Genomic DNA, 22,886 nt, shown 5'->3' on the forward strand with positions numbered 1-22,886 from the left:
TTTTTCACCGATCTCAAAATGTGAGAATGAGAAAGAGAATCCTTTTGCTTTTGGAAAATCTATGGCAATAATAGCTTCAAAAAGCTTGTTCGTATCCACTGCTTCAATCGCTGTCTGAATATTCTAGGAAACGTCAAATATTTTTCTTCCTTTTAAAAACCCTTTTTGCTCTGGTCCTATCTTTTTATCTAAAATAGGTTCAATCTGACTTACTATCACTCCTGAAAGTATTATGTATGTTTCGTTTAGAAGAGTGATTGGCCCACAATTGTCAAGGTTTAAGCCATCTCTCTATTTGGGGATTAGAACAATTCGATCTTTAGTTATAGCTTCTGGCAGATATCCCTTCTTTTCCATAAAGTTTCCCATTTTATATAAATACGGGACATTATCTTCTCTGCATGTCGTAAATATCTTTCTCTCAATTCCATCTGGACCAGAGGCCTTATTATCTTTAAAGTTTTTCCTAATGTATTCTCATAATATTTCGTTAGAGAATACAGAGGTTCTTTTCCTTTTCGTTTTAAGGAAATTACTCCTGAACCCAACAACTAACTTCTGGAAGGTTTTTCGAAATACCTCTGCAATGTCCTCTTGCTTTTCTAGCGTTTTACTCACATACTCTATTCTCTTTATAACTGAAGCTGAGTAATTATTTTTGTTGGTAAGATTTTTAATCCTTTAAGGGGATGATTTCATTTTCTATTTTATCCCTCGCTTCTAACTCGGCGATTTCCGCAATCCGCAAGGAAATGTAAAACTTAAAAGTTATATTTCTTTGAAAAAATACATCCATGTTTAAGGTACGTTCCAAATTATTGTTAAAATCATCCATCACTTTTCTCTTTTCAGTAATACAGTAGGTACTATTAATTATGCGTTTAAGTGAAAAAACATAGCTTTTATACAGAAAATGAAGAATTAAACCTATTTGCAATGTTAGTTTTCATTTTATTTATGCATTTTTCATCATCGACCAACCACAAAGGGAGTTCCCAGGCTTTGAAGAAGTTTCGAGTACAAAACTAACCACTATCCTCTTATGATCGGACAATGATTCAGAAGAACAGAGGGCATACTTAGTATTTTCATAGATGCACTTTGACGCAAGTGCTAAATCAATTCGTGACGTTGATCGGCCTTTTCTCCATGACACACTATCACTAGAGCTAAAATAGGACGCTAAGTCAATCAAATTTAATTCACATATAAGTTTTACATACATTTTTTATGTTGATATGAGTTGCTGGCACAATGTAAATCAACGTTAACGTCTCCTACTAGTAAGATTAGTAAATTATTACTTCTGCAATTGTTAATAATGGCCTGGAAGAATGATTGACTCTTTACATTAGGACCATAATAATAAATTAATTCAAATTTGGCCTGTTAAGTGGATATTAAAATTGTATGCCAGTCACTCACACTTGAGTAGGATTTGGTACATATGGGATCACCAAGAGATTTAGAAACCAAGGATAGAACTCCTCTATTTAAACCCGAGCCAGTAAAAAAATAGTCAAACTGTCTAGGAGGACAGAAGCCGCAATCATCCTTACATGACGTGGATACTTTAGCTTTGATGTCCTGAAGACATGTTAATAATCTTTTCATTAAAGCATGGCGTGAGATAAGCAGTTTAGCTCTCATTTTGGTATTACTCATGAGATAATAATTTAAAAAAGATAAACAAAATCAGTGAAAGACCACCCGTCATTTAATCCGAGCTCCTCAATTGCTTAAGGAGGTTCTCTCTCTTATTTGGCAATGGCGATGTATCCGGCTTATTTCGTTTCCCAAATGATTCTGAACGAAAACGCTGGGACAAAATTTGTTGTTAATCAATATCAATATGAGGCTTTGGGGGGGTTATTAGCCCTTTTCTTTTCATTTGGGTTATTCGAGCTACTAATATCATCATAGATTGAACTAATTCCTTCGGAAATATTCGATACAACAATGATTTTTGTATGACAATTTGTCTCTGTCCGAGTTGTGTTTTCGCTTATTGTAACCTCTGCATGGTCAGTACAAGAGTTTACTATCACATTTTCTGGAATGTTTCCTTCATTAGTTGTACTTCTCCTCCCATCTGAATCTACCACATTATCTGAGTTATCATTGGTCCTGTCGACAATGATGGAACCATTATCAGTTTTTTCACTTGTTTTATTATTATCCCTTGCATTGTCTTTTGATAAAACTTCTTGATTTCCCATTTCAAAAACTGATTGATACAATTTTTTGCAAAGTGAATTGTTTCGTAACACTTTGCACATGTAATTGACTGACTTGCGTAGCTAATCCGATTCTTAAAGCCTCTAAAACCTATAAATCCTGGAATTTTACGCTTTGGTATCAATCCAAGGACAAAATTTCCATTATTAAGGCCCTTTAATCTTCCATCAATTAAAGTAGTCTCTTTAGCAGCTTTTACAATTTCGCCGAACATATTTTTTTTCTTCGACGTGCAGAGTGACTTTTGAAAACCCCATGTCCTACAAGTAGTTCAAAATCTTTAAAAAGTAATCAGCTCTTATGGGACTTGAACAAAATTCTAAACAAATCTTACATACAAAAAGGAATTCCTTACGGCAAAAAAAATTAAATAAAAATGTCAGTTTAGCAACTAAACGACAATTTATGAATATGGCGCAAGGTAAATTTGCTAAAAAATGCATATTAATTATTTCTTTTCTCTTTAAATACATAATCTATCTCACGGGGCTTAACATCCTCATGGGGAGAGTGAATTGTTATTTTCTTTTCAAATACAATAGGAATTCCACACTCGTCTTTACGTTGTGCTCTAAGCCCTCTTATATATCCTTTAATTCCACATCCCTTCTATATACTCCCCTTATTGGAAAGGTACCATTTACGTGACAAAGGGCAATTCTTTTTTTAGTACTATAACCACCATAAGGCAAGATCCATGACAAATATGAATCCCTAGAAGAAGGAGTGTGTCTATCTTAAAAGTTCCATAAATTAAGTTTTCAACTTCTGGAACAGTTAACCGCATAGGAATGTGACTTCCATCAATGCTTGTAATATCAATAATTATCTTCCTTCTAATTGCTTTTAAAGCCAAATCTTTTTTCAATGCGTTTAAATAGCTATGTTGTCTACCAGATGATTCCTTCATAATTAAAACGTAAATTTCTCGGAACTTTTTCTTAAATGAAGTGATAAACAAATATATGCAACCTCTTACCCCCTGATTTTAGGAATTTATTGATGATATGCGAAAATTACAGAATCATTCATTTCAACCAACTATTCCCCTCTGTAACATAAGTATCCCACTAAATATATACACAAGATATATAGAGTCTCACTTATACACAAACTCAATGCAAAACTTCATTATAATTATATTTTTGAATAACAAAAAATCAGAGCGCCTAATAATATGACTAGTCACTCTTCTTCTCTTTCTTCTTCGTCTTCTTTTTTATTTCGGGAATTTAATCACATCCAAAGACAAATTATTCTTAGACATACATTTAATCTATTGGAGTTAGTGTTGGATCGCCCCCCTCCCTTTAAGTCTGTTCTAATCAGTATGATATTTTTATCATTCAACGTCCTAAAGATCAATTACTCAGGTGTCTTCAGTCTTACGATCCTACCTATCTTAGTATTTACTTCAATCATAGCTAGGATTGAAGAATATCAAAGGAAGAAATCATGAATAAAAGCTAGAAACTATCTTTATACAACGTCCGTAGTTCTCCCGGCAAATATCCTAGAAATTTATTCCTTAAAAAAAACAAATTCTACGGAATTTAATTTTTCAATTTTTTTTCGGAAAATTTAATTTTTTTTAATTTTGACTTAAATTTTAATTATTATTTTTTTCCGAAAAATTTAATATTTGAATTTTTTTCAAAAATTTTAACAATATGAAATCTTTTCAAAAAAAATAATATTTAAAATTTACAAAAATATTATATATTCTGTGAATAGCTATGCTTTTTGAATTTTTTTGTTAATAACTTCAGATTTGTGAAACATTTAAAAAAAAATTTAATTTTTCAAAAAAAATCAACAAAAAAAAAATAATAATAAAACTTCAGGTATCTTGTCTCTTTGAAAGAAGTAATGATTAGTTTTGTGTTGGTCCATATTTAGTACTGAAAACTGTTGTCCCGTCCAGTTCAGTCTCGGTCTGGTCCAGTTCAGACCCTCAATATCAGTCTGTTATTTTTACCAACTTCATTCCTTCTTTTTATATTCAGTCCAATACTGACAGTGCAAAGGATCTACGATTTTATGCGCCCATCCCAAGGACTGATAGGAGTAATTCTGAGACTGGATCGTACCGAATATATAAGGCCTGACACAACACTAGTGAAGTGGAAATGACGTAAGTAGTAACTAGGTTATTTCAGCTATTGTAGTTACCATAAAATACCGATAAGGACCCGTCCTCGGATTTGTAAATTTTATTAGGAGAGGAGTACAGTATTTTTAGTTGTTTTAAGACTAATCCAACACTAATTGGAATTCAAAGACAAACATCATAATAACCTTTTCTTGGAAAAATAATAAAACTCTATCAGAGAGTTTTTACAAAGCAATTCAAGATAACTGCTGTAATCATATCATAATTCATACTATGAAGAAGCAGGGGACATTGGAGCGCGATTGGGTTAAAAAAGCAGGACGCACACCATTCATTAGCCTGGATTAGAGGGTTTAATTTTAGTTAGTCATTCGTTATTTACGCGAGCATAGTCTATGTATATTATTTCTTCCATTTGTTTCAGTCAATATTTATTAGTATAAAGTATAATATGTAAAGAAGAAGTAGTGCTCTAGAACAAAAGATAAGTTATCAGTGGCAATTAATTATTGTTCAAAACATTCCCTTCAATTCCTCCTCCTCATGTGAGGTCTTTTTGAGACCCATGACATTCCATATGATTATGAACACCATACTTTCCTCAATATATTTGAATCTATTGCTATCAGGTAGAGTCTAATCTTTGTATTACTTTTTGTCATTTGTGTTAACATTTTGTTTGAGATGATTGAGAAAAGTGTATTTGTCAATCATGGCGACTACATCGAGGATATATATACATTAAATGTATACTTATAAAAAAAAATTGAATAATATATATATGATAAACGTATTACTCCCTCAGGTCTTTTTTTCTATCTATTTACTAACACAAATCAATCATGAAGACAAATTGAGAGAAGAAAAAATGCTCAATTTATTTTTTTTATCCATTATACAGTCAACCCAAAAGGTACAATTGCTCCAAATCTATGCATTACATTTTGATCAACTATTGTGGTTGTATTCAAATTTATGAAATCAGTTTAGAAGCTTCATTTGATTAGTGGTACTTATTTTGTCTCCGCTATGGCACCTTTTATATAAAATAAATCAGCTTACAATTATTTCATTGTGGCAATGAATATGAAAGTATAATTAGCAACGTCCTCAAAGAAATAATGGATATAGTTTGTTGATATAAATCAACAATAATTAATCGCAGAAGAATAATAATGATAACTTGACTCGATTATTTTGTGTTGACGGATAACATAAATATTGCTGCCCAAAACTTGTAGTTACATTCAATAACGATTTGATTCCCTCCATTTTTAATGACTAGGTTTCATTACGCAACCAAACAACAATATGTTTGGTTTTTATCCAATGTCTAAAAACGTCAGAGCAATATCAAAAAATGCAATGCATATACAATCTCTTTTCTGCCGATGTCAGTGTCGAGAAAGCTGCAGAGACTGTTGGCATCTACATGGAGACTGCCTACAAACATCAAGAAGTCCAATGCAGCCCCATATAGCTTGGAAGAACCAAAACTTCTGTAGGAATAATATGGCTGACTTATAGGATATATCTTTATGTCTCTCTCAACCCCATTGGCATTGAGTTCGGGTTGAACTCTCATCCAAATTTGAATTCGCTCCGAGCTAGCATCATGACAACGTGGTACACTTGAGACACAATCTTCATTGTCAAGAGCTGCTAATCTATTCGCAGTTGTTTCGAGGATGTTATTGCTTCAGAAAGAGTACATACAAAATACAAAATATAGCTTAATATAGTGCTTAAACATATCAAAAATTGGTTTTGAGTTGTCTTTTCTCAATTCAATAAAAATCACAATTTTCGTAATTTAGTCATATTACTGAGAAGTTTGGGTCCCCACTCAGTATATGTATGTATTTGGGCTGGTACGGTACGGGGTTGTACCACAGTTTGGTTCGGTACGTTCTTACCTCGGCGTGGTACGCATATATATGATCTCAGATTGAATTTTTTTATATTATTTAATTTTGGTTATATTTATTTTATCATTAGTTATTTGGTTTATATATCATACATATATAAATAAAACGGCGCCATTGAGTTTTTTTTATTATTATTAAAATCGAACGTATATTTTGCGTCATAAATATACATATATTGTACCTTAAATATATATGTATATGATACCAACGAATCTGAGTCAAAAGAAATATAAAATTATCCAAAAAAATTAGAAAAAGAGATAATGACTTTCAAAATGATAAAATGCATCCCAGTTGACAATAACTCAGTGGTTGGGTGGAGGGATATTTTAAATGAATTTTTTAATGTTTCTATGGCAGCTTCACTATATCTTTTAACTACAGGTACATTTGTATGAAACGAAAAAAAAAATTCAACAGCTGGTGATATTGTGACTGCTAATAATCAGTCTTGTTTATTAACGGAAAATGTAGACAAACTCATATTTTTATGAAAAAGTATATAAATTCTATAATGATAGTATTATATAACCCTAGTATATTTTATGTCAACCTATGTTTTTAAGTGAAGTTAAGTGTATATAGGAATAATTTATATGTACAGAAAAGAAAATAATAATGAAAAAATTATCAAAACAACTTGAAAATCTTCATTCATTATATTAAAATAACATTTTACTTTATACCTAACCGAACTGCGTACCGTTCGTATTTATATGACTAAAATAAATAATTTTACTCAAAAAATAAAATATATAATTATAATACACCCCGCTTAATGCTTTCAAACTTGTATTATTTATATATTGTTATTTTAACCAAAACATTTTTATACGATTCAATTCATGAGGATTTAAACATTTATTTAATATAAAATATTTGATATATTTTGAGGATGATAGTAATAAATCGATTAAACATTTGTTCAAGATTAATACCTAGCATTATTATTTGTAGGTGAAGGTACTCGTATAAATGATTTTGTTTTGTAAATCTAAGCATTTGTATATAAATATTTTTTAGAGCCACTCAATCATTTCCTCAAATAAGTACCATAACATTATTAAACATTACCTTATTTTGTTTAGTCCTTATTTAATATTATTTAGGAAAAAATATGTTTTCTATGGGTTTGTTTGCGTTAATATAATTCTGTATTACTACATATTATCAATCTATACTAAAATGATAAAAACAATCCTTAGTTCTGTATGATGATGATCTTAGTAGTGCCTTGATCCTACATGGGTGTCAGAAAGGGATGAGCTGGAGGAGCTGTAGCCCCCAAATTAAAAAAAAAATAATAATTCTTCTAATTTGTTTCGCAAAAAATACAATTTTTCGCATTTTTTCCCCACCAAACTCAATTTTTAACATTTCCCCCCAAAAAAATGGAATATTGGAAATTTTTCACAAAAATTGAATATTTGATATTTTTCCCAAAAATTTAATATTTAAATTTTTTTTCGAAAAATTTTAATATTTGAATTTTTTTTCGAAAAATTAACTTTTTGTGTAAAATTTTGAATTTTTGAAATTTTTTTTCTAAAAATTAAACTTTTTGGGTATAGTTTATAATTTTTTGAAAAATTTCCCCAAAATATTAAATTTCTTAAATTAAATTTTGAGACTGTTACAAAAAAAAATATATACAGCTGTAATTTTTCGAGTTTTTTTTCAAAAAAATTAAATTCTTTGTTAAAAGCTTTGGACTTTTGAAACTTTTTCCAAAATTTTATTTCATGAAATATTTAAAAAAACAAAAAATTGTTGAAATTTGTTCAAAAAAAAATAAAAATGGATATTTAAAAAAAATTTCAACTACGAAGCCTACCCTTCCCCCATCAAAAAAAATATCTAATTCTTCAGACGTCCTTGTCTAAATAAATGTTAGATGATTATCTAATTATTTGATTTAAGCTAAGAACTTTTTGTCAGGAAACAAACAATCCCATGATAATGATCTCCGTTTTGCTTTGTTAAAATGACTATAATTACTTAATAATGTAAAAAAAAAATAATGAAAAATAATAGATGTTCGTAATACAGACATTGTATATAGTTATTTGAGCATCTGTCTCGTAAATAGATAAATAGTTACATAGATAAATATTATAGCAGCTATTTTTCAAAAAGTTAGTCTTACATCTAACTTTTCCGTCATAGACTACGCCATTACTATTTTCACTGGGAAACTAGATTTTTAGTATTTGAATTTTGAAAAGGGATTGAACTCATTTTTAAGCACAGAATCAAAAACTGACCTCAGTTTTCTTTTTATATTAATTCAGATCAAATATACCGAGAAGTAATTTATCACCCATAAAACAATCAGGAACAAAAGATCAATCATTTGGATTTAAGGAAAATCGTCGTTTTCCCACATTTTACAGCCATAAAAAGAAATATCAAAACAAAATACAGAAAATGTAATGGCATTTTTGAAATCAGTATACACTTTTACATTAAAATCTATGTATTGATCTTTTGTTACTCGTAGTGAGAAATATGAATTATTAAAAAATATCGTACTTTTGTTAAGAAAAAGAACTATTCAAAAAATTTACATCTCTTTTTAGTTTTGTTGGGTTTTGTAACTGTCAAGAATATTTGCATATAAACCTTTGTATTTCTGACTTATAAAAGTATGAGAAAATTACTGTAGTCATTTTTTGATTTTGCATTCACAGACCAAATCAATCCCTTTATCAATGTCCAAATTTTAAATTTTCACCTTCCAATTGTTAAGATCACAATTGCTTTGTGCAATACGAGAGGTCTGTATCCACATTTCAAGTGTTTTGAACTGCAAATATATGCGTCCACTTGAAATTAAAACTCTGATTGCGTGAAATAAGAAATAACAGGATATGAAAATACCAAAGATTGGTGTATGGGCAATTGGGACATTAGCTATCTGATATAATTTTTAAAACCCTTTTAAACAAAACTGTAATTCTGTGTACTATCATTATGAGACAAAAATTAAACTTTTCTTAAATATAAAACTAGCTTTAATGCCTTTTCAAAAAAAAAGATTTTTTGTCGTACTCTGTATAATCGAGAAATATATTTTTAATGGTATCAAATAGGAAAATATTTGGATATAAACCTAGTATGCAATTGACAAAATAAAATGTCACTTTTAGGCTATGAACGAATCTCAGTTGTAATAAACAATATCCATTATTCTTAATAGATTTTTTTTTCATTTAACCTTATCTCTTTGTGGATTAAAAGAATGCTTACTTGATGGTTGGACTCGACGATTTCCCTTACTTTATCCACATTTTTGACAATTGGCCTTCCGATCTTTGATATCAAAATTAACAGAACGGAATCGACGAATCCAATGTTGCGCATGATTGACTATTAAAGTATCAGCCCCATAAATACTTTTCACAAATTCATCCGCCTGGCTTGTTGTTTAATCCAAGAAAAACTGTTAAATATTTTAGTGCCTTGGGAGACAGTAAGGAGGCAAATCATCAATCCTAGATGTACAATCTCACAAATAAACAAAACAATAGTGAAAGGACGATCAGGAAGGTCTGGTTTGATGCTAATTATCCGTAGGGCAATTATGTGTGTCAGCAAGACTCTGTCCGGGCCTCAAGCCAAAGGAAACCCAAGCATTTCCTGAGAATATTTTAGTCGATTACGCCCGTAGACATTGTGACCTCCTTCCTCAACAGATATGAACCCATTTTAGCATTGGGTTTGGGGTGGCATTGAGACAAATGCCTGTATTTCCCCTCCCCACATAAATACTGTTGAGCTGAATACCTCCATTGAGTGGGAGTGGAAAGTTATTTCTAATGAGCATGTCATCAGAGTGTACAAGACCTTCCGACCTCCTCTAGAGGCTGTCATTGAGCCTAAAGATAGACATTTTGATGTTTTTTTCAACTTGTTAATAAATTTCAAGGTACAAACATTAGTCACGTAAGATTGATTGATTATTTTGTTAATGTCGTCTGTTATGATGTAATTTTGATTACGCACACTGAAGTGTAAACTAATTGCATTTATAAAACCCGAGATAAAAATAATTGACTGCTCTTTCTAAAACTAACATTTGAGTTATTTTCAACATTATTATTTATTTTTGATCACATTTGTGGCAGCTATAAAGATGTCATCTTCAATGATTTACATACATATATACCCGTGTATGATAACATATTACCCTCTACGTCGATAGACACTACACATACATACATATTAACATATTTTTCCTTGAGTGATTATTTGGTAATGGTAAGAAATAATATAAATGCTTAGGTGTTTTTTTCGTAAGTCTATCATTAACTTTATTCCTTTCCAAGGTAATACCTCATGAAGAAAAAAATAATTTGTAGAGCTACTTACATCCAAGTATATTTGATTTATTTACAAATACATGCATAAGCACTTCTTGTATTTTGGATAGTGTCCTTTGCAAACTAATTGGTAGATAAAAAATATATATCTGTATCCTCAAGGTTCACAAAGAACTTGAATAAATTAAACAATCACACATTTAAAGTTTTGTTCTACACAGTTTTGAAAATTATATTAGATACACAGACATTTAGTATTTTGTTAGCTGGTGATTTTTTCGTTTTTTATATCTTTATAGAACTTTTCATATACCAGTTTTCAAAGAATAATTATTTTAAACATACAAAAATATGCAAAATCTTATTGAAAACATATCTTATTTAACATTTTTGAATGATTAGCTAATAAATTAATTAATTTTCGGCGATTCTACAATGATCTAAAAAAAAATCCATCATAAGTTCGGTTCTAATTAATTGGTTTAGCCATACTGAACCAATTTATAATCCATTTATGGGAACGGATCTTATATAACTTATTGTTAGGCGTAGGGTTATTGTATTCAAATAGTTTTATTTTTTATTTTGTAGATTTTTACCATTGCTATGTTATATCCACCTGAGGAAATAGATATAATCAAACACGAAAACATGTACAATATAAAAAAGAATTGATCTTTTGTTAAACCTTGTTATTACTAGATGGAATACTCAAATATATATATAGGAGCTATTTTTTCACAGACCTAAATGTAAAAAAAAAAAAAATCAACAAATCAAATCCGTCCCTTTTAATCATTGGAGATTTATAAATCTTATCTTAGATTTACGATATATTATATTGAAACAAATATCGAAATTTCTAAGAATTTTCTGCGATATGGATACGATGCAAATATTGGATTTTTTGAATGATATATCTAGTTCCCAATTTCAATCTGATATATCAACCCACATTTTACTTAGTATCATTAATTTCTGTAAAGTTACAGCTCTCATTCCTCTATTTTCTTAAACACCAAAATGTACATAACAATATTGGATAGTTCATGCCCGAATTGGTAAAAAATGTGTTTTTTTTTCTTAAGAAATGTCTACTTTGAGGCACTACAGATAACTAATATTTTTTTTTCTTCCGTAGCAGAATTCACAATTGTGGAAATTAAATAAAAAAAAGAAGTTTAATATTCAATGTAGTTCATTAGATTTTAGTCATCGAATCAACTTATTTTTATTTAATATTGGAACTCTTCAGGCATCCTATTGAATTGCTCTGTTATTAAATACTCCATAACAAAATAAAAATAAAGCCGAAAAAAATCAATCAAAATCGAATTTTGTATTAATACAAAGCTTATTATTAAGTTTTAGATATAATATAAAGTAATTGAAAAAAATTATTAGTTTCTTAATATGAACTTTCCTTTTATTTGATTTTTATATGATTTGACACATTTTGTAGGAATTATATTCAAGATAATTTATTATACATTTTATTTTTCCAATACTTTTCCAGAACGACATTTATTTTCTATTGTGTCAATATAGAAATCTTTCATTAAATAACGATATTAGTTCCTAATTTGTAGACTATACTTCCTTTAATATTCCTTTTATTGATGAGAAAGAGTTTCACTGATTAAGTATATGTAAACATTATAGTATTACAAATACTCCATCTGACCTATAAACTGTCTTACATTTCACATGTAGAGTTGCATAAAATAGGACCCAGAACAAGTAGAAGTATTTTTCTACTTGACAATCTGAACAATGCTAGGTTCCAATGCTCTTAACATAATTCTCCATCATTGAAGAAGGAACATCATTATAAAGCAATCATTATTGCATGTTCTCATGAATAATTTAAAGTAATACTAATGATTTGTTGGGTGTTATAGAGTGTATGTCCTCGTTGGACTCAGAGTAGATTGGAGAAAGGACTAAGGAGTAATTATTTCCTAAGTCCTTGATAAATACGGAGTAGTACTGGTCTTTATGTCCTTCTCTCATGGGTGCTTGCTTACCTCTGATTTAATATTAATTCATGAGAGCCAAAGCAGCTCTTTGCCCAAACATTCTGAACATTTTCAGGATTGGTACATTCATTTTAGATTGATTTTACTTTCAAAAACTGGTAGGTCATGTTGTATCCATATTCTACATTATGTATATTTTCTTCTCTACAAATGACAGTAAATTTAACCTTATGCACTTTGACTTTACGAAAATAATTTATCCTAGGCGCATTGTTCAATGAGCTCCATCGCTATTTATAAGCTTTACTTCAAAAATACAAACATTGGCAGAGTTGTATAAAATATGACCTGCCGCTATGTGAAAATAAAAGAAACCGAAAAAACACATGCTAACCCTGACAATTCGAAGAATATTTGGGATAAGAATAGCTTAGCTGTCATGACATTTTATTTTATCAGTGGCAAGCGGCCTTGAGAATAAGGAAATAAACACAATTGCCACTTGGTATCTAGCAAGGACATATGAATGAATTACTTCGATATCAATGCTCAATTATAGTCCTAGTCCAACGAGTACTTACACTTGCTATAACTGTCGTAAAAGTATTCATTGTATTTTCCATTAGTCATTAACTCATATACTTTATACTTAGATATTACTTCCTTAAGAATTAAATAATAACGATAACATCTTTGGAAACAAAAATACTTTTCAAATTACCAAATAGAGCAACATATTGCACGTGTAAAGTTCATATTCTATACAACTCGCTTCATTGTACTTATTATTATTTTCATGCATAGGTAAAGTTGTAATATTTGCCTTGATTGGCGGTTATAACTATATTTAGATATTATTTACTAAACGTATTTCAAGGTTACTATTTGTTTCATATTAGGCTCAATGGGAAAACCAGTCAATAAAATATATATATATACCTAGTACAGGTATACCTTGATTAATGCAAAAAAAAAAAGCACAACAACCTTATTACATAAATATGGTTGATTTATCAAGTAGAAACTCATAACTACAATAAATCGGTCATAAATCATCATTGATGATGATCAAACAATAGGATAAGGTATAAGAACAACATATGCTCAATTTAATAAAATTTGATCCCTTGTTCCAAATATGACCTTTTTTTTTTGTTCTCAGAGCCTTGTAGCTTGCAGAAAAATGCCATAAATGCAATTTTTAAGATTCAAAGCTGATGAAGATAGTGATAAATGGTGTAAATATATTTTAAAGCCGAATGTTACAAAATTATAAAAACATTTTTAAAATGTCTACATCATATATATAACTTGAATGATCATTGATTAAAGTGAAAAATATGTGTTTTTATTTAGAGGCTCATAGCTTCAAGACGAATAGAGTCAAAAAGTTTAGTAGTATCTCATTGGATAGCTGGAAGTATGAACTTTAATTTAAAAAAAGGAGCCTCCCCAAAATGATCTATATAGTTATCAATTTGAGATAAGGCCACGATAGAACTCATTTTTGATTTGATTTCATAATAAAAGTCCATGAATATTCATATGCCCTTGCTAGAAGAGATAAAAACAAAGAGAGAGCAGAAGAAAAGAGATAGAGAAAAAGGAGAAAAAGAAAAGACATATCATCTTATAATCTGCCGAAAGACAAAATTTGCATTAAAATATAGAAAATAACTATCCAAAAAATCCTTACTGTTATACACCTTTTTTCATTAGTGCACTCAAATGTAGTAACTCGAGAATTAAAAAATAATAATAAAATCTTGAGAAAAAAATATAGTACGACGTGATGAGTCTGGGAGTACTTTAGTCTCTAGAACGCTATCTTGATGTACTTTAGCTACATACGTTTAATGCTACTGGCAAACGCCAGCTAGATTTGATTAATATTACTACTTTGTTATTTCTTGGATCCAAAATGACGTTTTTCATTTAAACAAACATATAAACTTAGCTTTATTATAATAGATATGTATATTAAACCATAGTTTGTTGAAGTATTAATTTAGTAAAAAAACACATTTATTGTAGAACTTTATTACATTGCATAATAAAGCTTTATATTTCTTCAACCAGATAGAACCTTATTCATGTTTATTTTCTATTGAACTTTATGGTTTCATAAAAAGTATATAAATATTTAATGAGGTATTCCTATTCATGAGAAAATAAAACTTTTACAGACCTGCCCCATGTAACTAATATCTAGATGTATGCATATCAACACACATAATGTTTATGGACTAATATTTTTAAAAGTATATTATACAAGTTTAAATGAGGATTAATCAAGGTTATATGTAACTAGGGATATGAAAATTGTCAAAATGCTAGCAAGTGTTAATATAAAAAAAAGAAGGTTGGTTTTGGTAATAGTAGTGTTGTTTTAATGAATTTTCAGCCATTAGTTAAAATTTAAATGTATTAATGAACATGGATCATTCACTTTATTTAGTAGTCTTTGTAAGCAAATATGTCATCATTTAAATAGAACGACAAATACTTTTTCTAAATTTACACTTGCAAGGATTTCCACAATTGTCACATCTGTAGCCATAACTAAGGGAATGTAGAACTTTGCATATCTTGGAGTCCAACTCATACACCGTCTTAATTCATTTGGTTGACGTCATGAATGGGAAATGAGCTCTGTGTACTTAATATTAGTTTGTTTACAACGCCAAAAATATAATATCTATATTGAAATTAATGTCACTTCATATGTTGTTTTTCTTTAATAGTTGCTTGCCTACTTATTTGTATATTATAAGCAATAGGTAAGTACAGTGGAGCTACCTTGCTATTAGTTTTTTTTTTTTTTTTTTTCGAAAGTTTGATTAAACTTGATTGATAAATCTGGTGATGAAAATCTGATGTATTTTTAGCTCGCCCATTTTTTGGAATTGGTAATCTGAAGAATAAATTTTCTGTTCCTTAGGAGTTGTATTTATTATAGAATTCCTTAGTAATGAACATTGGTTTACTATTTGATATTCTCTTTTCTTTTAACATGCCCTAAATACAAACGTTTTTTATCACTAAATAGATCATACTCCAATGTGTATAAAAAGTGTCTTGCCGAATGGGTATATTTCAAAGGGATAACATGCCGAAAAGATATATTATCAAATATGAATCATCATTAATTAAATAATCAATTTACTTACGAAAAATCAATTGTATAAATTTGTAAACAAAATACCGATAAGGAGCATTTGTTAATAACAAAACTTAACTCTTATCAGCATTGGCAGTGGAATGTATTTGCAATTGAAGGGATTAATTTATATAATGGTGACATCATCATAAAGTTCAATAATTTATTCACTTCGTTACGCTAAAAAGATAAAAAGTCACATCCTCCTTTGTATAGAACAATGATGTTATAATCCTTTAGCTTCTAATCACTAATTGTTCAATTCTCATACCCAATATATTGATCTTGAATTCGTATGAGCTTTTGTATTATCTGACAATTTCCAGTACATATACTAGATAAATAAGTAATTTAAGATGATATATACAAATATACTTGAAAAATAAAATGATAAATTGGTTAAAAGTGAGTTAGGCATTGAACGGGCTTTATTTCTTGGACACAAATGTTGTTCGAAATTAAAAAAATTACTGCAAATATATTTATTACAAATATTCAAAGGAAACAAAACAAAAAAAAAAAACAATCCGATACTATTTTGAATTGATTAATTGCATTTTAATATTAATAATTAACACTGCAAATTTGTATTTGATTAGCGCTTCCTCTTAATACAAGTGAAAGAACTGAATGATATAAAATTATTTATACAAGTATATTATTTATATTATCAAAATTATTATAAGAATGCCCTCATTTAATATTTGATCTAATTTAATATAATATATATTTATTAATTTGTTTAGAAATTAAAACATATTCATACTCAATCGAACACAATTGTTCAAATAAGTTTCCATTTATGATTAAATTATCATCGGAGTTTTTACTGTATATTTTTATTTATGTCAGTTAATGAATTTGATGAGATAGAAGATCCTCTCCCTGATACCAGTTACTTTCATCCTGTAATAATGATTTAAATAGATCATGGTAGATACAAAAAAAAGTCGTAGTATTTTGCCAAATGAAATGTGATCTCATCGACTTCGAGTACCGCCTTTCCCCACTCCTCCTCAACGGAATATTACATATATGACAAACTCACAACTTTTTCTACATAATGATAACTTTTATTTACTTTCATAATCCTCCAATGTGATAATTGTCGGAATATCTTGACAAAATTGGAGATCTCTCCCCTCCTACTCTAATAATAATATATCTAATAAAATATTTTTAAAATGTTTTCGCCAACATTCCGCTTTATTATTAAAAAATTGTAAGAATTGAAATTCGACTATCGGGTGTCACTGTCTCCAATTTCGAGATAGACAGGGAAAGTATAATGGGTAAACAAACTTTTACAATGCAACAAAATTCCTTAAATATGTTTATTCAATAAATTTGTGCACCCTATACTCATGTGTGACTTATAATATAGAAAATAGGGTAGTTATCATTTGTCTTTGTTCGGCATTTGTATACAGACTCCGAAAAATATTATATATACAAGTGATTAATTATGAGCCATGGTATACTATTTACAGTTAGACTTAACCAAATTATAAAACACGATGACTAATCCTCATTCTTCTATATAATTAAACACTCTCATTAATGCTGAATATTTATTTGACATAATTATGAATAAATTATTATTCTGAAACCATTTATTTAATGATATTATCATAAAAACTAATTATTTATAAATTGAATGATTTGCTAAGAAGCCATAAACACCAAACACTAAGATAAAAAATATATATGTTCTAAATATTACGTGATTATTTTATATATAGCAGCATCATCATCTTCTTTTTTTTAAATTCTTTATTTCCTTCTAAAATCTGCTTTATATAAACATACAAATTTAGTATTTAAAGTCTCGTAGTATGATTGTAATAAGTTCATCGGTCATGAAGAAAGAAACATATTTTTTAAAAGTGGGATTATAGGACGGGTTGATTTTTTTCTTTTTTACTGAGATACTCCTCCCAAATTTGTTTGTTATTGATTTTCTGCCAATAGAATGTAAAAAGGCGATGGTGGTTCTATGTTTCTGTAAAAATATTCGCTGTAAAATTAATTAAAACATGCGGTAACAAGGCTTTCTTTCTCCACTTTTGGTATTTTTTCGCAACCGTTGTTTGGTCACTTCAGATTTTTTTTACGAAGGAAAGGTTGAGGTAAAGTAGAATTGTTAGTGTTGGTTTTTTTTTTCTGGGAATAGTACCCTGTCTAAGATCGTTATCCAGTGTCGCAGTGAAATATGATTTATCAAAAATTGGGGTTGATCCGGCTCTACGTAATATATTTTTAGAAATGAGGTGAAAAACAAAAAGTGTTTTTATTTTGATTTTAGAAATATACATTTTGGTTTTGGACCAACATATCGGTTTAAATAATGTGTTTTATGTCAGAATCGAAAAAAATCGTTCTCAACACTAACATTTATTGATGTCATATTCACTCAATGACAATATCTAATATATATATTTCCTGTTATTTTATATATATTTTTTCAAATGGTTTGAATACACAGGTAATTATAATAATTATGTATACCTGGATGTTATTTTATATTATGGGCCTAACTCTTTTGAAGCAAATAATACTTAATTTTTGTATTTACATAGGTAGAGCTGTCAGTAAATATTTATATAATATTTGGAGCTATTATAGTATACATATATTTATCATAATCATAATTGATATATAAAACATGTTCCTCCAAAAGAGATTACCGTATACAATAGATTATTTCACAAATTAATTGTTGACATTTATTTTATGGAAGTAAATACTTTTTAACCCTATGTTACTTCCCTCCAAATCCTAACGTGATTAATATTTTATAACTGTAAATTCATCAATTAATTTAATAGTGGGAGAAAAAATTATTAAATTTTGTAGACTGAAGAAGACAGATTATTTCTACATTAATAGATTAATTATTTTTATCCAAGACATGCCCAATACATAATAACTAGTACTTCCCTTTCATCTCCCATTTTAATATTCATTCATGTGGTACATAAATAATTTAAGAGAATAAAAAGCATTCCTAGAAAATTTGATACGTAATTTCAGAATTGATTAATAAGGAAGAAGCTAATGAAGATCTATAACCAGAAAAAAAAATGGAAATGGGAAGTACCGGCAGCAGAGATGTTAAAAAAAATTATTCGTTCAGTTATTTTTTTTTTTGTGAACTTTTAGCCTCCTCAATCACCAGATCTGAATCCCTTGATTACAGTATTTTATGATGACTAGAGTCCCAGGCCTGCAGAATCCAATATCCAAATTTTGAAGCCTTAAAAGGCTCTGTGTAACTATACGTACATATGTAGAGATCAATTCTATCCTACCATGTTCTATGTGCCACTAGGGATGCCATTTTTGTAAAAGAGAGATGAGAAAGTGGCAGTGAGACTTATAGTATTTCTAAATAAGGCCATTTGTATATCACAGCTGCTTGTTCTTTGATTTGCCAGGGAGAAAATGAATTACGGCTATAAAGAGGAGAACCTTGTACATTTAAAATAGCATGAGTGCAGGGGAAATGTTATAATTATTTTTAAATTTAAATATATATATATGAATTATGTATTTTTAATACAATTTACACTAAAGATAGGTGAGAATGCTTACTTCGGAGAAAGAAGTTAATAACACCACGGCTTATTAAATAGAGAATAATAAAGAAGGAAGAGCACATGTATCAACTGTTTTTCCTTGACTAAGCAACTTTATAGCAGAGTTATTTAGCTATTAGTTAAAAATAGTCGCTAGTTTTACCTCCCCTTAAAACAATAATAACTAAAGAAGGAACACAATCTTAAATAAGCTATGTTAGCAGCTTTATATGTTATTAAATTTTAGTTAACTGTTGGCTAGCGTGTATTATATAATAGTTTCTTGGAAAATAATGCATGGGGGAGCTTATGGCGGGGGAAAAAGTCAAGTTTTTTATTTGTTAGTTATATTTATGTGTTCATCAACATTACCGTACTCAACGTCAAATGAGTGAGTCTACTCTCCTGAAAAAAGCTCCGTAATACTATTTGTCACATTAAATTACCTGCTTGAATTTTAAAATTAGACATTTCTTGACCCCTGTTTTTTCAAAAATTAATAAATAAGTCGTCAAGATTACACCGGTGGACGGATCACTACCATGATGCAGAAGCCATGAATTGTTTGACATCAAACCTAAATTCCGAATTACTAAAGATAGTGTGCCTGAAATGGCTACTTTTAGCCTTGTATATGGGAACGAAGATTGATCCCGTCCAACATACCATATTTGCTATCGATTATTGAAAAATTTCCGAATTTTAAGTACATTCTTCAAAACATCGATCCTTTTCACTTTGAGTATAATTTTTTTACTTGAGCGTATTTATTAAATTTCTTTAGTACAACTTTAAGTATATTTTATTGTATCGCTTGTTAAGTGAGGCTCAATGTACGAAAATAGTTTCCATAGTTTTTAACTAAAAGTATTTGATATTTTAATAAATATTGGATGTTTATACTTCCAACATAGTGGAAATTAATTTATTAAGATGATGTCATTTAATGGTGAACTGACAGTTCTCTGCAAAACAACAATTCATATATATTACAATTTAATTATTCAACAGATCTAACACTTTTTGCTATGAACCTAATTACTTAGAGTTGGTTTACATAGACACACCAAAAAATTTACAACACATTCTTCAATATTCTGTTTACATTCGAAAAATTTACTTTATAGTTTATACTATTCAGTAGTTATATTAAAAATTTGTCTTTGAATGCGAAAAGTCAAATGTTGCCACTGTTTCCATATCTTAAGTCTCCCCGTTGCAATAGTTAAAAAATCAAATACATTCTTACTTTCATTATCAAACTTAGTAATAAAATTTAAAAAAAACTCTCAATGATTTTGTACTTCTAGATATATTTAATCACAAAACATTTTCTTAGACCCAGGATCACCCCAAAGCTTTCTTGCATTAGACTTTCTAAAAATCTTATAGTATCTGAAATTATGAATGGAAAAAATATACTTAATCCTCCATCAACGAACTGATAAAAAAATAAACCCTAAAAATAAAACTTATTTAATTCCTTGATACACAATGAAACGATTATATTAATTATTTTTTTGAAATATTGTATCGTTTTTTTAACTAGTCCCTTCATTTTGTAATAGTAATAACATTAAATTTTTATCTTTGAAGTATTCATTACTTTATGCAAATTTTGGGAATCAAAGTAGGACACATCTATTTTGATGAGGTTGGGTGTATTCCTTAAAATAATAGCTACATTATTACATGTTCTCAAAATGTAGATTTAGGAAAAAAATATTTTTTTTCAATCTCGGAGTCTACAATTAATATCTAAGTTCATATATGACTTTAAACCTATTGTCTAATAAGAAACAGTTGAACTGGGAAATTAGTTTAAAGCAATTAACTTTAAAGTATATTTTAAATTGATGCTACTTGTATGGCCATATTTATAAATAAGAACAGTCCATGATAAAGCGACTTTAAGCATTTTAATGACCTTTAAAAAGGAATAAAATTGCAAAAATATATATCTTGCATTTTTTTTTAATTTTATGATTTACCTAAGTCGTGCTTTTTTGATATGTTTATTATTTTACTAAATTCCTATTAATAACAATCCACAATAATCTAATATTTAACATACTAAAGAATGAACAAGAAAAAAATAACAATTAATATATATATTGTCGGTGTTCTTGTGTGAGGCAAAATTAATCCAATTCATCCGAAACGAAATAGGTGGCTTTCAGCAAAACAGAGCTCCAATACATACAATCATTTAATGCTTAAAGTGACTTCAAGCATGGGTTCAGTATGGGAGACTTTTCATTCTCGTCTAAAGGAAGTAGTTGATAAACGGGACGGATATATCTCGAATAAGTTATACACAATAGATAAAGTTCAATAAGTTTCCTGAGATATTTAATTTCATTGTTTTACTCTACGATCAACCAGTCAATGAAATAATTAAAACTCAATAGGTTTAAAACTTATAAATACTTATAAAATAATATGACATAATATATTATTTTAGTAATTCATAAATTATTTTATCAAATAAATATCTTCGTTTCAATATTGCACTTTGGTAATTATCATTTTTTTTAAAGCAAACATGAAGCATCTTGAGTAACAACATTATAGTATTTTTGTTAGTATTATCTGTTCAATGTTTATAAGACTTCAGGACAAACGATGAACAAAATATGTTTATATATAAAGGATGATTCATCCTAATGCTCACATGCCAAGATAAAAAGTTAAACGCTGCCGTTACTTATTTCTTAATCTGTCTTATTTAAGTTATCAAAAAATCAACATTATTACATAAATTTGACATCCACTCAATAAAATCATCGTGAGTGCGGACCTCACGTTCATAACGTCCCCAAAAATGTACCACTGCGTAAGGTCTACAATGCTAGTGTTCTTTTGATGGAGTGATAGAATGGCAAGTCTTGCTAACTGTTGCAAGGTTGGCCTCTCATGATGCTGTAGATAGGGGTTGAAATTGAGGACCTGCTTGAAGTTGATGAGCGGCATAAGGTAATTCTCTCTCCCAACAACGCCAAGAACCATAATGTGCTGTAGGTATGATCCAAGGAATTTCCCCCAAACATCTATTGTTACTTGAGTTATGGTTCTAGGTTGGACATAACCTTTCTTATCTGAGAAGAACCAGACAAGATTTTTCACGGGATACTTTTTATTTGACTCTCTATTTGACGGGATTAGACGTTGTGACTTGTTGACATACTATATATATCTTCAATGATGGTACGATGAACAGGACGCTACGTAGATGCTGTCATGGATTGCATTCATCATTTGGCCGGGATTCTTCTTTTTTTTCTTTTTTTCCATTTACCTCAACAAAACAGGACGATTTTGGGCGCTTCCAGGTCACAATGCTTCCATTTAGTCATCTTCAGTGGGTCTTCACCATCTTGCTCGACACGTTTGCTAAATTTTTGGACAAACCGAACTGTGACTATGCCGCTTTAACTAAAAACACATTCTCTACTTTACCATTTAAATTGTACAAAATACACAAAAATGCACAACTTTTGTGTTTTTGATTAAAAGAAAACGGGGGTATTTCGTCTTTTGGAAGCCTAATTGAAGTGTTAGAGTATCA

General features: G+C 29.2%; 1 protein-coding gene across 2 annotated transcripts in view; it reads left to right on the top strand.

Annotated features, from left to right (window-relative positions):
- The first annotated feature begins 4,712 nt into the window (after window positions 1–4,712).
- LOC121128976 (adhesion G protein-coupled receptor L3) overlaps window positions 4,713–22,886 on the top strand; it is a 43,966-nt gene continuing 25,792 nt past the window's right edge. For both annotated transcript variants that reach the window (XM_040724603.2, XM_040724602.2), the window contains exon 1: window positions 4,713–4,980. Coding sequence is in view for 1 of the 2 variants with exons in the window: in XM_040724602.2 (XP_040580536.1) it covers window positions 4,917–4,980 (64 nt within the window). In the remaining variant the exon portion in view is untranslated. The remainder of the gene's footprint in view (window positions 4,981–22,886) is intronic.

This window comes from Lepeophtheirus salmonis, chromosome 14 (genome assembly GCF_016086655.4).
Source record: "Lepeophtheirus salmonis chromosome 14, UVic_Lsal_1.4, whole genome shotgun sequence".
Lineage (NCBI taxonomy): Eukaryota > Metazoa > Arthropoda > Copepoda > Siphonostomatoida > Caligidae > Lepeophtheirus > Lepeophtheirus salmonis.